A 12,547-nucleotide genomic window follows, 5' to 3' on the forward strand; every position below is an offset into this window, starting at 1 on the left:
GCTCCATGACTACATGACATGAATATATGTGGTTATGGATGTTTGGAAACAGTTGTGCAATTTCTTAAAATGATAAACATATACTTACCATACTGTTGCTCTTTTTATCTAGAAGAAGGGAAAGCATATGTCCACACAGTCTTGCACATAAATATTCATAGCAGTTTTATTTGTAATAGTCAAAAACTGGAAGCATCTAGTAGACAGTAAAGGCATCAAATTTTCTGACATCTACCATAGCAACATTTTTCTAGGTATATCTCCTAAAGCAAGAGAAACAAAAGGAAAAATAAACTATTAGGACCGCATCAAAATGAAAAGCACAACCTAATGAATGGGAGAAGATATTTGCAAATGATTTATCTGGTAAGGGGTTAGTATCAAAAATATACAAAGAATTTATACAACTCAACACCAAAAAATCAAATAATCCAATTAAAAATGGGCAGAACACATAAACAGACATTTCTCTAAAGAAGATATCCAGATGGGAAATAGACACACGAAAAGATGCTCAACATCACTGTGGAAAATGGTATGAGGGATTATCTCAAAGTTAAAAATATAACTACCCCATGATCCAGCAATCACACTGCTGGGCATTTATCCCAAGAATACTAAAACACTAATTCAAAGGGATACTTGCACCCTTATGTTTATAGCAACATTATTTACAATAGGCAAATTATGGAAGCAGCCCAAGTGTCCTTCAAATGATGAATGGATAAAAAAGATGTGATATATATATATATATATATATATATCACATCATATAATATATATATGAATTATTCAGCATGAAAAATAATGAAATCTTGCCATTTGTAACAACATGGATGGAGCTAGAGCGTATAATGCTAAGTGAAATAAGTCATATGATTTCACTCGTATATAGAATTTAAGAAACAAAACAAAGGAGCAAAGGGGAAAAAACAGACAGAGAAGAGGAGAGAGAGAGAGAGAGAGAGAGAGAGAGAGAGAGAGAGAGACTAATCAAGAAACACACTTTAATCACAGAGAACAAACTGATGGTTACCAGTGGGAAGGTAGTATGGGGACGGGTTAAATAAGTGATGGGGATTAAGGAGTGAACTTGTCTTAATGAGCAATGGGTAATGTATGGAATTGTTGAATCACTATATTTTACAGCTAAAACTAATATAACACCGTATCAAACTTTAAAAGTTTCACATTTCACATTTGTATCTCACCATTACCACAGTGGCAGTTATGAGAGCTGGACCAGGCAGCAGGTCCAAGCAGCATTTACAGGACAAACTCCCTGTTCATACACAAGTCCTCATGTACAAGGTCTGAGGGTGCCTGCAATAAGAAGCCAATTCAGTCATCTGTGTGAAAAGAAAGGTGTGGGCTGATTTGTTTTGTGTGGTTTCTGAGCCCAAGAGGTGAATATGCTTAATACACTGGTAATACTAGGAAGACAGTATAAGAGTACAAGAATGAGCAATTTTTACAATATTTTCCTCCTGACTAGTGGTATCTTATTCTATTAAATATAGGCCCACCGAAAGAAAAAGGTTTGGTTTGGTTTTGTTTTAGTGAAAATGTCTCTTCTCAATATAAGTTACAAGCCAATCGCTACAGAATGGACCGCTTGCCACTTATGAATGGCAAAAATATGTGCCATTTTCTCCCAACAACTTTTGTCCACTTTAGAGCCTAAAACCGGTTGAGATAAGTATAAAGAAACCACACACATTTCCAAAAAATGGTAACTATATACGCTTTGTAAGTATAACAAAGGAATCTTATGCCCTGCTCCTCCATGGCCGGGGCTCTGTTGGGCAAGATTTTAAATGAAATCCAAGCATCTTTTCTTCCTGTTTAGTTAGGTGTGGCTGCCAGGAATGCAGAGTAGCATTTAGGGTATAAAGTACTCTATTCTCAAGGACAACACTATAGTGAGAGAGACAATCTCACCATATGCCAAGGATCTCCTTGCAGGTGGAGCAGACAAGCCCTGGGTAGGACTAGAATGCAGGGCTCACAGGCTCTCTGCCCTAGCCTCATGATAACCCTCTGTGCCAGAGCCTGGGTTTTGCAGCAAAACTCAATTCAGGCCAGGGAACCTTAGGTCCACCAAGAATCCTAAGTAGTCTATTAAGGCTTCTGCAGTGGCCAGTCCTACTTCTTTAATCATTAATTTACCAGAGAAATAACAGGATGATACTATTCCTTGGGTGAGCTAACAATAACCCTGGCAGGTAGGGTGTCTGCTATTCATGCACACTAAGAATAGAAGTGAATCCCTTAAACTGATAAAGTACATGAAGCCAATTATTAATGTAGTGCTTCTCCACTCTAAATTCACCCTTCAAAACATGCTCTCTGATAATAGACAAAATTTTTAGGTATCTCTCCTTCAAAGTGACACAATGTTATATTTTTTCAGTAGAAGACACTGGAGGGAGATTGAAGGAAATGCCTCCCCTCTTATTTCCGGTTCTTAGAGGCATGGGTATGAGGATATTCTCAGTGCTCTGCCCCAGGCAGGAGACGAGAACAACTGTCCTCATTGAATGTGCAATCCTGGTGTGGCCTGGCGATCAGCTTTCTATGACTTTCTTCATAGAGACATCCTGGGCTCTAAACCACCTGCCCACTGATTCTCTCTGCTTACTTTCTCTACTGCTCCCCACTCTGCCCCCCCTTACCTTCTGTCCAACAACAGGTTTATCCTCTCTAGTTCTCCCAGTGCTACAGCCCTCCCAACACCAAGGCCCTTCTGATTCTACATGCAGGACATTTTTAGCTCCAGGCCTCTAACTCCACCAGCATCCCTATTCCTACTACATGCCCAAACACAATTCCACTAGTTGTGGCTTGTCCACATTGATGTGTTCCATAGGGTTGTGTCCTGCTTACCCTGTAACTGTAGACCAGCTCTGGTTCTGAAAACCAGCTCTAGTTCCCACAAACCAGCAAACTTCTCTGCCATCCAACAGTTTCTCCTATACTTTCTCCAATGAGGTGTGAATTCCAGCCTTGGAGAAGGGATTCCCCACTCCAAATTGGTCTATCCTTGAGTACTCTCTCTCAGCCCCAGAATACATAGTGATTTATGATACATGTGTTGCTGTAAATAATTTGGAAAAGAGCAGACTTTTCAAACGTGGTTCACTGAGACAATCAGATATCCAAAGGCAGGGGTGGGTGGGGAATAGAACCCTACTCAACACCATACAAAAGCATCACTTGTGGGGGGATTAACACATAACTGTGAAAGACAAAACCATGACTATTTTAGAAGACAATATAGAGAATATGTTCACAGCCCCAAGGAAGGGACAGACTTCTTAAACAGATAAGCTAATAATAAAGAAAAGAATGATAATTTGACTGTATAACATCTGTTCACAAAGCATAGCATAAAGAAAGTGAAAATGCAAGCAGCAGAGCAAGGGAATATTTTGGCCAAACATATAATTGAAGGACTAGTATTTAAAATACGTAAAGAACTCAATAAATGAGTAAGTGAAGACAGAAAATAGAAGAATGGCTGACAGAGTTAAACTTGAACAGTTCTTTCACAGAAGAGAAAACCCAAAGGCTCATAAACATAAGAATATGCCAAAGCTGAACAGTAATAGTAAAAAAAAAAAAGTTTTGGCAATCTTACATGTAGGTGAAAATGTCTAGCAGCAAAAACTCTATGCTACTTGTGAAATAGTAAATTGGCACCACTACTACAGAAACCAATTTGGCGTCATCTAGAAAAGCTGAAGATATTCATACCCTATAGCCAAGTGAATATGGTTTTGGACGTATACCCAAGAGACTTTTACACATGTGTTCAATGGGAAGTTTCCAGGAATGTTTACTGCAACATTGTTCATAGTAGTTAAAGAGTTTTTTTTTAATTTTTATTTATTTATGATAGTCACAGAGAGAGAGAGAGAGGCAGAGACATAGGCAGAGGGAGAAGCAGGCTTCATGCACCGGGAGCCTGATGTGGGATTCGATCCCGGGTCTCCAGGATCGCGCCCTGGGCCAAAGGCAGGCGCCAAACCACTGTGCCACCCAGGGATCCCTGTTCATAGTAGTTAAAAACTAGAAACAAACAAACAAACAATCTAGAAACAACTTTAGTGTCCATCCACTGTAGAACTGTATAATTATATCATAATCACTTCACTAAAACTATACACTGGAATGCTAGTCAACAATGGGGATAAAGGATTTACAACTATCTTGAACAACTTGGATGAGTCTATCAAATCACATGTACTATATGATATGGTGTGAGAGAAACAAGCGATCAAAGGAAGCATGCAATTCAATTTATATAACAGTATAAACTATATTATTTAGGAATGTGTACAAAAAATGGTAAAGCTATAAAGAAAGCACTGAAATGATTATCACAATGTCGGGATAATAACTTTATCTATAAGGAAGGGCACGGGTTGTGATTGAGAGGAATACTGTCTGTATCCAGGAAAGCTGGCAATGGTCTGTTTCTTGATCTTGATCCTAGATACATGGGTGTTTGGTTGTTTTCCTTGTTTTATTTTGTTTGTTTTGTTTTTGTTTTAAGGATTTTATTTATTCATTTGAGTGAGAAATGGTGAGAGTGCACATGAGCAGGACAGAGGGGCAGAGAGTGAGAGAGACAGAAGCAGTCTCCCAGTTGAGCAAGGGGCCTTTTTCAAAAATGACTTTATTGGGTTTTTATTTTTATAAGTTATCTAAATCTGGCAGATATGTTTTACGCACTCCTCTATATCTCAGATTTTAAAAATGGCTTCCTTTAAAAATGTAACAGAAGGAAAATATGTGAGGTAAAAATTTTGACGAGGTTTCAAATGTTAGGGATAATAAAATTGTTCTTCCTATCAAGAGATCAGCAAGTGTCCATTATCATTAAAAAGGGGGAAAGTGGGGATTATTTAAACTATATGTATCCAATAATCTAGTCATCACTCTAAGCCTTTCCCTTGCTAGATATTTCACCCTTTATTGATATCATTTCCCAAATCACAGATGACAGACAAGTCGGAAAATCATCATCATCATTAATACAATCACTAAGGCATCACAGGCCAAATCCATTACAAGGAGATTGGGCCATCACGCTGAAATGCAAGCAGGTACACCAGGACTATTGAACATGGTCATATGTGCATTTTTCTCAGTAGAGTCCATCACAGTGACTTAGGGTTTAATCTTACCACGTTTAACTGGTACTCTGTCCAGAGACCTCCATGTGCTGGAGAATCTAGCATTAACTGAGGAATGTTCTGAGGAATGCTGTGGGATTGGACATGAGATTTACCATGATGTAATGGCAAAGAGTTGGTTTAGGTTGGGCACTGTCTTGGAAGGACCCAGGAGTGGGTTGGGTTTTCCAGGATTCAGTATAAATTGTTTCATCTTCCAAGCTTTGCACTTCTAGGCTGAACAGTGGCAATCTGTTTTGGCCTCACCTCTTACTCATTCTAATTTCTGCATCAGCAAGCCAAAAAAAAGAACTGTAAGACAAATTTTCCTGAGGACCTTTTTCAAGACAGTTCTAGATATGGAAGCTATCCAGAAAAAAATAAAAAATAAATAAATAAATAAATAAATAAATAAATAAATAAATAAGAAAAGGACATCATTTTCATTAGCATTTGCTAGCATTATGGTACTTTGATGTTGACACAAAGTGTTATTGTTCCAGGAATTTTCTCTCACTGGATTGATAAATCCAGCCAGCCAGCCAGGCAGCCAACCAGCAAACAATTTTTTTAAAAGCACCATACTTAGCACTGGGAGGGAGTGGGGGTGTTTATTTTGGTATATATAATGACACAGAGATTTAAGTTGCATTTAGCAGATAGATTGCTAGGTTAAATGTACCGAATGAACTTTCATTTCCCCACTATCTGGGAAGACATCCTTGATTTCCTACAAATACTGGATGTAGAACTTACTTGTGCATACGAGGCTCTGCCTCTGGGCTTTCTATTCTGTTCCAGAGATCCAGTACCAGAATATTTAAATCACTGTGTCGTTAAACACGTTTTAATATCTGATAGGGCCAGTTTCTGCGCATTGCACATTTTTTTTTTCCTTTCAGGAACGTGTTCGGGCCCGCGGCAGGGGGCGGGGTCGCGCCTCCTCCGCGGCTCTGGTTCCAGCCGAGCCTCACCGCCTCGGAGATGGAAAGCCCAAGGCTGCTCCCGCCTCGAGGGACACGACAGAGCGGTGGTGCTGGCAGCCCCGCGGGCGGCAGCCGGTTCCACGGCGGCCCTGACCCGCGGGCTGGCCAGGTCCCCGCGCGCCGCCTCCTGCTGCTCCGGGGCCCCCAAGATGGCGGGTCCGGGAGGCGGCGCGAGGAGGCCCGCGCGGCCTCACGGGGCCCGGGCCTGAGCCCGTTGGCGCCCAGGTCGGATTATGCTAGTGGCGGCGACAGCGATGACTTCTTCCTGGTGCTGCTGGACCCGGTGGGTGGCGATGTGGAGACCGCGGGCGATGGCCAGGCCGCAGGGCCTGTATGGAGGGAGGAGGCCGAGTCGGTCCCACAGCTGCAGCAGGGTGAGAGTGGCGCGAATCCCGCGGGCCGCCAGGCGCTAGGCCCCCGCTGCCTGTCTGCAGTCCCCGCCCCAGCCCCGGCCCAGAACCCGATCCCCGCCCCAAGTCTGGCACCCGCCGCGGCCTTCACGGGCACCGTCACCATCCACAACCAAAACCTGCTCTTGCGCTTCGAGAACGGTGTCCTCACCCTGGCCACACCCCCGCCGCCAGCCTGGGAGCCTGAGGTCGCGCCTGCCCCTCAGCCTGGGGGTCTGATGGCTCCGCAAGCGGGGGTCCCGCACGCCGCGCAGCCCAATGACTGCCCTGAGCTGCCGCCCGACCTCCTGCTGGCCGAGCCGGCTGAACCGGCGCCGGCCCCAGCGCCTGAGGAGGAGGCAGAGGGCCGGGCCGCAGCCGAGAGTCCCCGCAGGCCGCTGGGCCCGGGCCCCGGCGTGGTGCTGTACCTGTGTCCCGAGGCGCAGTGCGGACAGACCTTCGCCAAGAAGCACCAGCTGAAGGTGCACCTGCTGACTCACAGCAGCAGCCAGGGCCAGCGGCCCTTCAAGTGCCCCCTGGGCGGCTGTGGATGGACTTTCACCACCTCCTACAAGCTCAAGAGGCACCTGCAGTCGCACGACAAACTGCGGCCCTTTGGTTGCCCTGCGGAGGGCTGTGGCAAGAGCTTCACCACGGTGTATAACCTCAAGGCGCACATGAAGGGCCATGAGCAGGAGAACTCGTTCAAATGCGAGGTGTGCGAGGAGAGCTTCCCCACTCAGGCCAAACTCAGCGCCCACCAGCGCAGCCATTTCGAACCTGAGAGGCCATACCAGTGCGCATTTTCCGGCTGCAAGAAGACGTTTATCACAGTGAGTGCCCTGTTTTCCCATAACCGTGCCCATTTCAGGGAACAGGAACTCTTTTCCTGCTCTTTTCCAGGCTGTAGCAAACAGTACGACAAGGCTTGTCGCCTGAAAATTCACCTGCGGAGCCACACAGGTGAGAGACCTTTCCTTTGTGACTTTGACGGCTGTGGCTGGAACTTCACCAGCATGTCCAAACTCTTGAGGCACAAAAGGAAGCACGAGGATGACCGGAGGTTCATGTGCCCTGTGGAAGGCTGTGGGAAATCTTTCACAAGGGCTGAGCATCTGAAAGGCCACAGCATAACCCACCTGGGCACAAAGCCTTTTGTGTGCCCTGTGGAAGGCTGCTGTGCCAGGTTCTCTGCTCGCAGTAGTCTCTACATTCACTCCAAGAAACACTTGCAGGACGTGGACACCTGGAAAAGCCGCTGCCCAGTCTCTACTTGTAATAAGCTCTTCACATCCAAGCACAGCATGAAGACCCACTTGGCCAAAAGGCACAACCTTGGCCAGGATCTCTTAGCTCAGCTAGAAGCTGCAAATTCTCTTACGCCCAGCAGTGAACTTACCAGCCAGGGACAGAATGACCTCAGTGATGCAGAGCTAGTGTCTCTCTCCTCTGATGTGCCTGGCAGTAGCTCCGCTGCAGTGCTGGACACAGCATTGGCAAACTCTGGAATCTTGACTATTGATGTGGCTTCTGTGAGTTCAACTCTGGCAGGGAGCCTCCCTGCTAATAATAATAATTCATTAGGGCAGGCTGTGGACCCTCGGGCCTTGATGGCCATCAGTGACCTTCCTCAGAGTCTGGATACCTCTCTCTTTTTTGGAACGACAGCCTCTGGTTTTCAGCAGAGTCCCTTAGATATGGATGATGTCTCAAGTCTAAGTGTGGGGCCATTGGTATCTCTGGGCTCTTTGGCTATGAAAAACTCGAGTCAAGAGCCCCAGGCTTTGACCCCCAGCAGTAAGCTTACAGTGGACACAGATGCTCTGACTCCTTCAAGCACCCTTTGTGAAAACAGTGTCTCGGAACTACTGACGCCAACCAAAGCAGAATGGAATGTACATCCTGACTCTGACTTCTTTGGACAGGAGGAAGAGACCCAGTTTGGATTCTCCAGTGCAGCAGGAAACCATGGTTCTCAGAAAGAAACAGATCTTATCACAGTGACTGGCAGCTCATTTTTGGTATGAACTAACTATTAATTCCTTGCCACGTGGCTTATTCTTACGAATTACACTCCATTTTAAGGATATTCTGGACTAAATGTTTAAATCCAGTAGTCATTTCTTATAGGTTTGAAAAAGAACAAAGCCCTGGGCTACAAGTCTGGAGATTTAAATTATGATCTTGACTCTGGAACTGTCGAGTTGTGTGACCCTGAGCAAGTCACTTAATCTATCTGAGCCTTAATTTCCTTATTTATAAAATGAGGTGGTTTGAATTGATTGTTTCTAAGGTCTTTTCATCTCTGTGATTCCTTGGTAAGTTTATTTCCTTGGAAAAAATAAGGACAGTTTTTATTTTTATTTTTTTTTATAAATTAATTTTTATTGGTGTTCGATTTACCAACATTCAGAATAACACCCAGTGCTCATCCCGTCAAGTGTCCCCCTCCGTGCCCGTCACCCATTCACCCCCACCCCCCGCCCTCCTCCCCTTCCACCACCCCTAGTTCATTTCCCAGAGTTAGAAGTTTTTATGTTCTGTGTCCCTTTCTGATATCTCCCACACATTTCTTCTCCCTTCAATAAGGACAGTTTTTAGTGCTTGTGTTGCATGTGCTTTTTTCCCAAAACATACATAATGGTGTAATGAACAGCCATGTCCTTAGCACCCAACTTTAACTTTTATTAATTCGCAAATAACTTTGTTTACCTTATCTCTAACCCTTTTTAGGAGGTATTTTGGAATAAATACTATACAGTACATCATTTCAATTATTATTCCATATATAGTTATATAATGTATGGGCTCTTTTGGAAAAATTATGATTTCATTATCATACTTAAAGTTAACTGTAATTCCTTAATACCAGTAAATATCTAGTCAGCTTTCAATTTGGAATTATTTCATAAATGCTATTTATTTTTAATATAGAATTCCAATAAAGCTCTTAAGGGTCTTTTAATCTGTTTCCTCCTTGATTCTTTCTTTGCACTTTTATTTGTTGAAGAACTAGGTTGTTTCACATGTAGCATTTGCCACAATCTTAGGTTTTTGTCATTACATCCTTTTGGTGTGAAGTTCCTTTACCCTTTGTTTCCTTTATTTAGTAGTTGGATCTAGAGACTTCCTCAGATTGAAAATACAATTTTTGGGGCAGGAATGTTTCTTAGTTCATGATGTGTTCTTTTAATCAGGTGGTACATAATGTCTGGTTCTCTCTTTTTGTTATATTTGCAGCTGCTGCTGATAAATGCATTTATTGATGATTACTTGTGTTTCTGATATCATGGATTGTTCTTGTAGAATTACTATTAGTGGAGGAGGAAATGTTGTTTAAGGCATTTATAAAAGTTTAACTGAAGTATTATTCAATGCCAAAATATTTTCTTAAATAATGGTAGAATTAACAAGAAAAAAGATAACAAAAATATGTTGGCTGTTTTTGCCATTTATCCTCCTGACCTTTTGTAATGGGGGCAGGATTTGTTTTTGTTGAAGTTGCCAGCCAGAATTTTGGCATGGAACAAACCCAGGGTCAAATTTGTAAGGGATAAATGGCCTGAATAAATTAGTCTCACTAAGCCTGAGTTTCCTAGCTGTCATATGATCATGGCAATGCACACACATAGCTAGCACACGTTAGACTTTTCTTCTTTTCCAGTTTTTAATATGTAAGGAAAAGTATTATGCGGGGCAGCCCCGGTGGCGCAGCGGTTTAGCGCCACCTGCAGCCTCTGGTGTGATCCTGGAGACTCAGGATCGAGTCCCACATCCGGCTTCCTGCATGGAGCCTGCTTCTCCCTCTGCCTGTGTCTCTGCCTCTCTCTTCGCTCTCTCTGAATGAATAAATAAATAAATCTTTCTTAAAAAAGTATTATGTGCTTTGGCATATTTTGATGAATTTATATAATTTTTTTTTACCCTCTCAGGCCTTTCTGCTGTAAGGGAGAAATTGAGATAATTTAACCCCATTCAATGTTTAGGCAATGAGTTTTGTTAGGGTTAGAGTGAGGTATGATACGGAATCTCTGTATTTTCTCCACTGAATAATCCTCCCTCCTTCCAGGAATTTCTGTGGGGAAATGCCAGGAGTAGAGACATTGCTCAAAGGTATATTTGCAACCATTTCCCTTAGATCAGTTTATCACCATATCTGCTCTGCTTACAAAGTCAGACTTTGCTGTGACTGCGGAGCCGAGCCTGCTATTGTGTGAAGCTCTGATAATGAAGCAGAGGTTTCCTCCTTTCTGTGGTCTGGAGAACTCATTGTTTCCATTTTCTCAGAGTTGGAAGGATAGAATGAATCTGAATATTGTATAAACTGTCTGTCTTATATATGAGGGCAGCTTTTGAATTTTGTGGAACTTCTTCACTACTGGTATCTTATTTGTTGTTCAGAACAACCCTGTGTGGTAGTTTTGACAAAGTCTGTACTGTGACACGTGGCAATTTAGCCAACTTACATTCTAAATGGTGACTGACAGTTATATATATAACTTAACACAAGATAAATTATCTTTGCCTCTCCTTTTCCACTTATCCAACTTCCATGATTCATTTCAGTGTCAAAACTAGCTCTGTTTTCCACTGTAATTGATTTCTGTTACTTTGTGCTTAACTTTCTCCTCTCTCTACTCCCTTGTGCATTCCAGTCTTTGCCATTCCTTTCTTTTTTAAATTTTTTAATGGATAGATCTTTTCTTGCCCATTTACTCATCCTACACACTGATAAATGACTCAGATGATAAACAAGATTATTTTCTACATTGTTCAGATGAGAAGTAGATTTCTGTTTCATTATTTTCATTTTTTAAAAGTTTTTGCTACAGAGTTTGGCTAACTAATACTCTTATTTGCTCTAGTGAACTAGTCAGTAGTGTTTGCACGTGAATGGCTATGGATGACAATTACTGTAGCACTTTGGCAGTGCACTAAAAACTTGCCACTTTGAAATGTTTCTGTACTGTGTGTGGGTATACACACATATATTTTTTTAAGTGGTTGTATTCATTTAGTGAAAACGGTAGGCATACTTTTGTAAATCAAAAATACTCAGAATTTTATTGTCTACTCCTTCAACTGTTTTCTCCCTTTGCTTTGAAATATTTGTATTTATAAAGTGCATTTCAAAAATACTGTCATTCATTAAGATCTCTTAAATAGATCCCTATTTTTCATGTCCAGAAAATATGTGTGTTAAGAATGGAAATGAATGCACAAGTAGCAAACATCAAATAAATTATTTAAACACCACAAGAATTTAATACTCTGACTTTATTTTTTATTCCTTAAACCAACTTTCTCCCACTAAAAAATCATAAAATATATTTTTTCTTACTCATTGCTGAAATTTTCAAAGGACAAATGTTGCTTTTCTCAAAATAAAAGCTTTGATTTGTCCATGGGCTCAGAGTTTCATTGAAGAAATTTGTTCAAATGATTTCTCTTTTAATACCATATTCTAGAAAAATGGTGTACCTCTTTATACGTTCAAAGTAAGAAGTCTGATTTTTGGTGGTGGTGACATAAAGTTGCCATTACTCTTTTAAATAATGACACATGTTTTAATTTAATCCTATTTCCTTTCTTTTTTCTCCTCAGTCTTTGGCTTATTAAAAAATCTTGCCAAAAAATACTGCCCCCAAAAATTAATAGACAAAACCTGTCAGTTGAAAACACAGCAACATGATGGCTTTAAAAAAAGTCTGGGGGCAGCCTGGGTGGCTCAGCGGTTTAGCGCCACCTTCAGCCCAGGGCCTGATCCTGGAGACCCAGGATCGAGTCCCAAGTCGGGCTCCCTGTATGGAGCCTGCTTCTGCTCCTGCCTGTCTCTCTGCCTCTGTGTGTGTGTGTGTGTGTGTCTCTCATAAATAAATAAATAAACTCTTTAGAAAAAAGTCTGTTTCTGGGGGGCTCTGTTGATGATGTAGGTTGTAAATTAAAATATATATTGGCATTGGCATTTTTAAAAATTAGTATAATAAATATA

At 41.9% G+C, this 12,547-nt stretch overlaps 1 protein-coding gene across 1 annotated transcript; it reads left to right on the top strand.

The window, feature by feature from the left end:
* The first annotated feature begins 6,009 nt into the window (after positions 1 to 6,009).
* On the top strand, positions 6,010 to 11,807 carry LOC129518867 (zinc finger X-linked protein ZXDB). Its single transcript, XM_055339136.1, has one exon. The coding sequence runs from the start codon at positions 6,165 to 6,167 to the stop codon at positions 8,580 to 8,582; it is 2,418 nt and encodes an 805-aa protein (XP_055195111.1). The 5' UTR covers positions 6,010 to 6,164; the 3' UTR covers positions 8,583 to 11,807.
* Positions 11,808 to 12,547: the final 740 nt, after the last annotated feature.

The sequence above is a fragment of the Nyctereutes procyonoides genome, unplaced genomic scaffold (assembly GCF_905146905.1).
Source record: "Nyctereutes procyonoides isolate TBG_1078 unplaced genomic scaffold, NYPRO_anot_genome, whole genome shotgun sequence".
In the NCBI taxonomy this organism is placed as follows: Eukaryota; Metazoa; Chordata; class Mammalia; order Carnivora; family Canidae; genus Nyctereutes; species Nyctereutes procyonoides.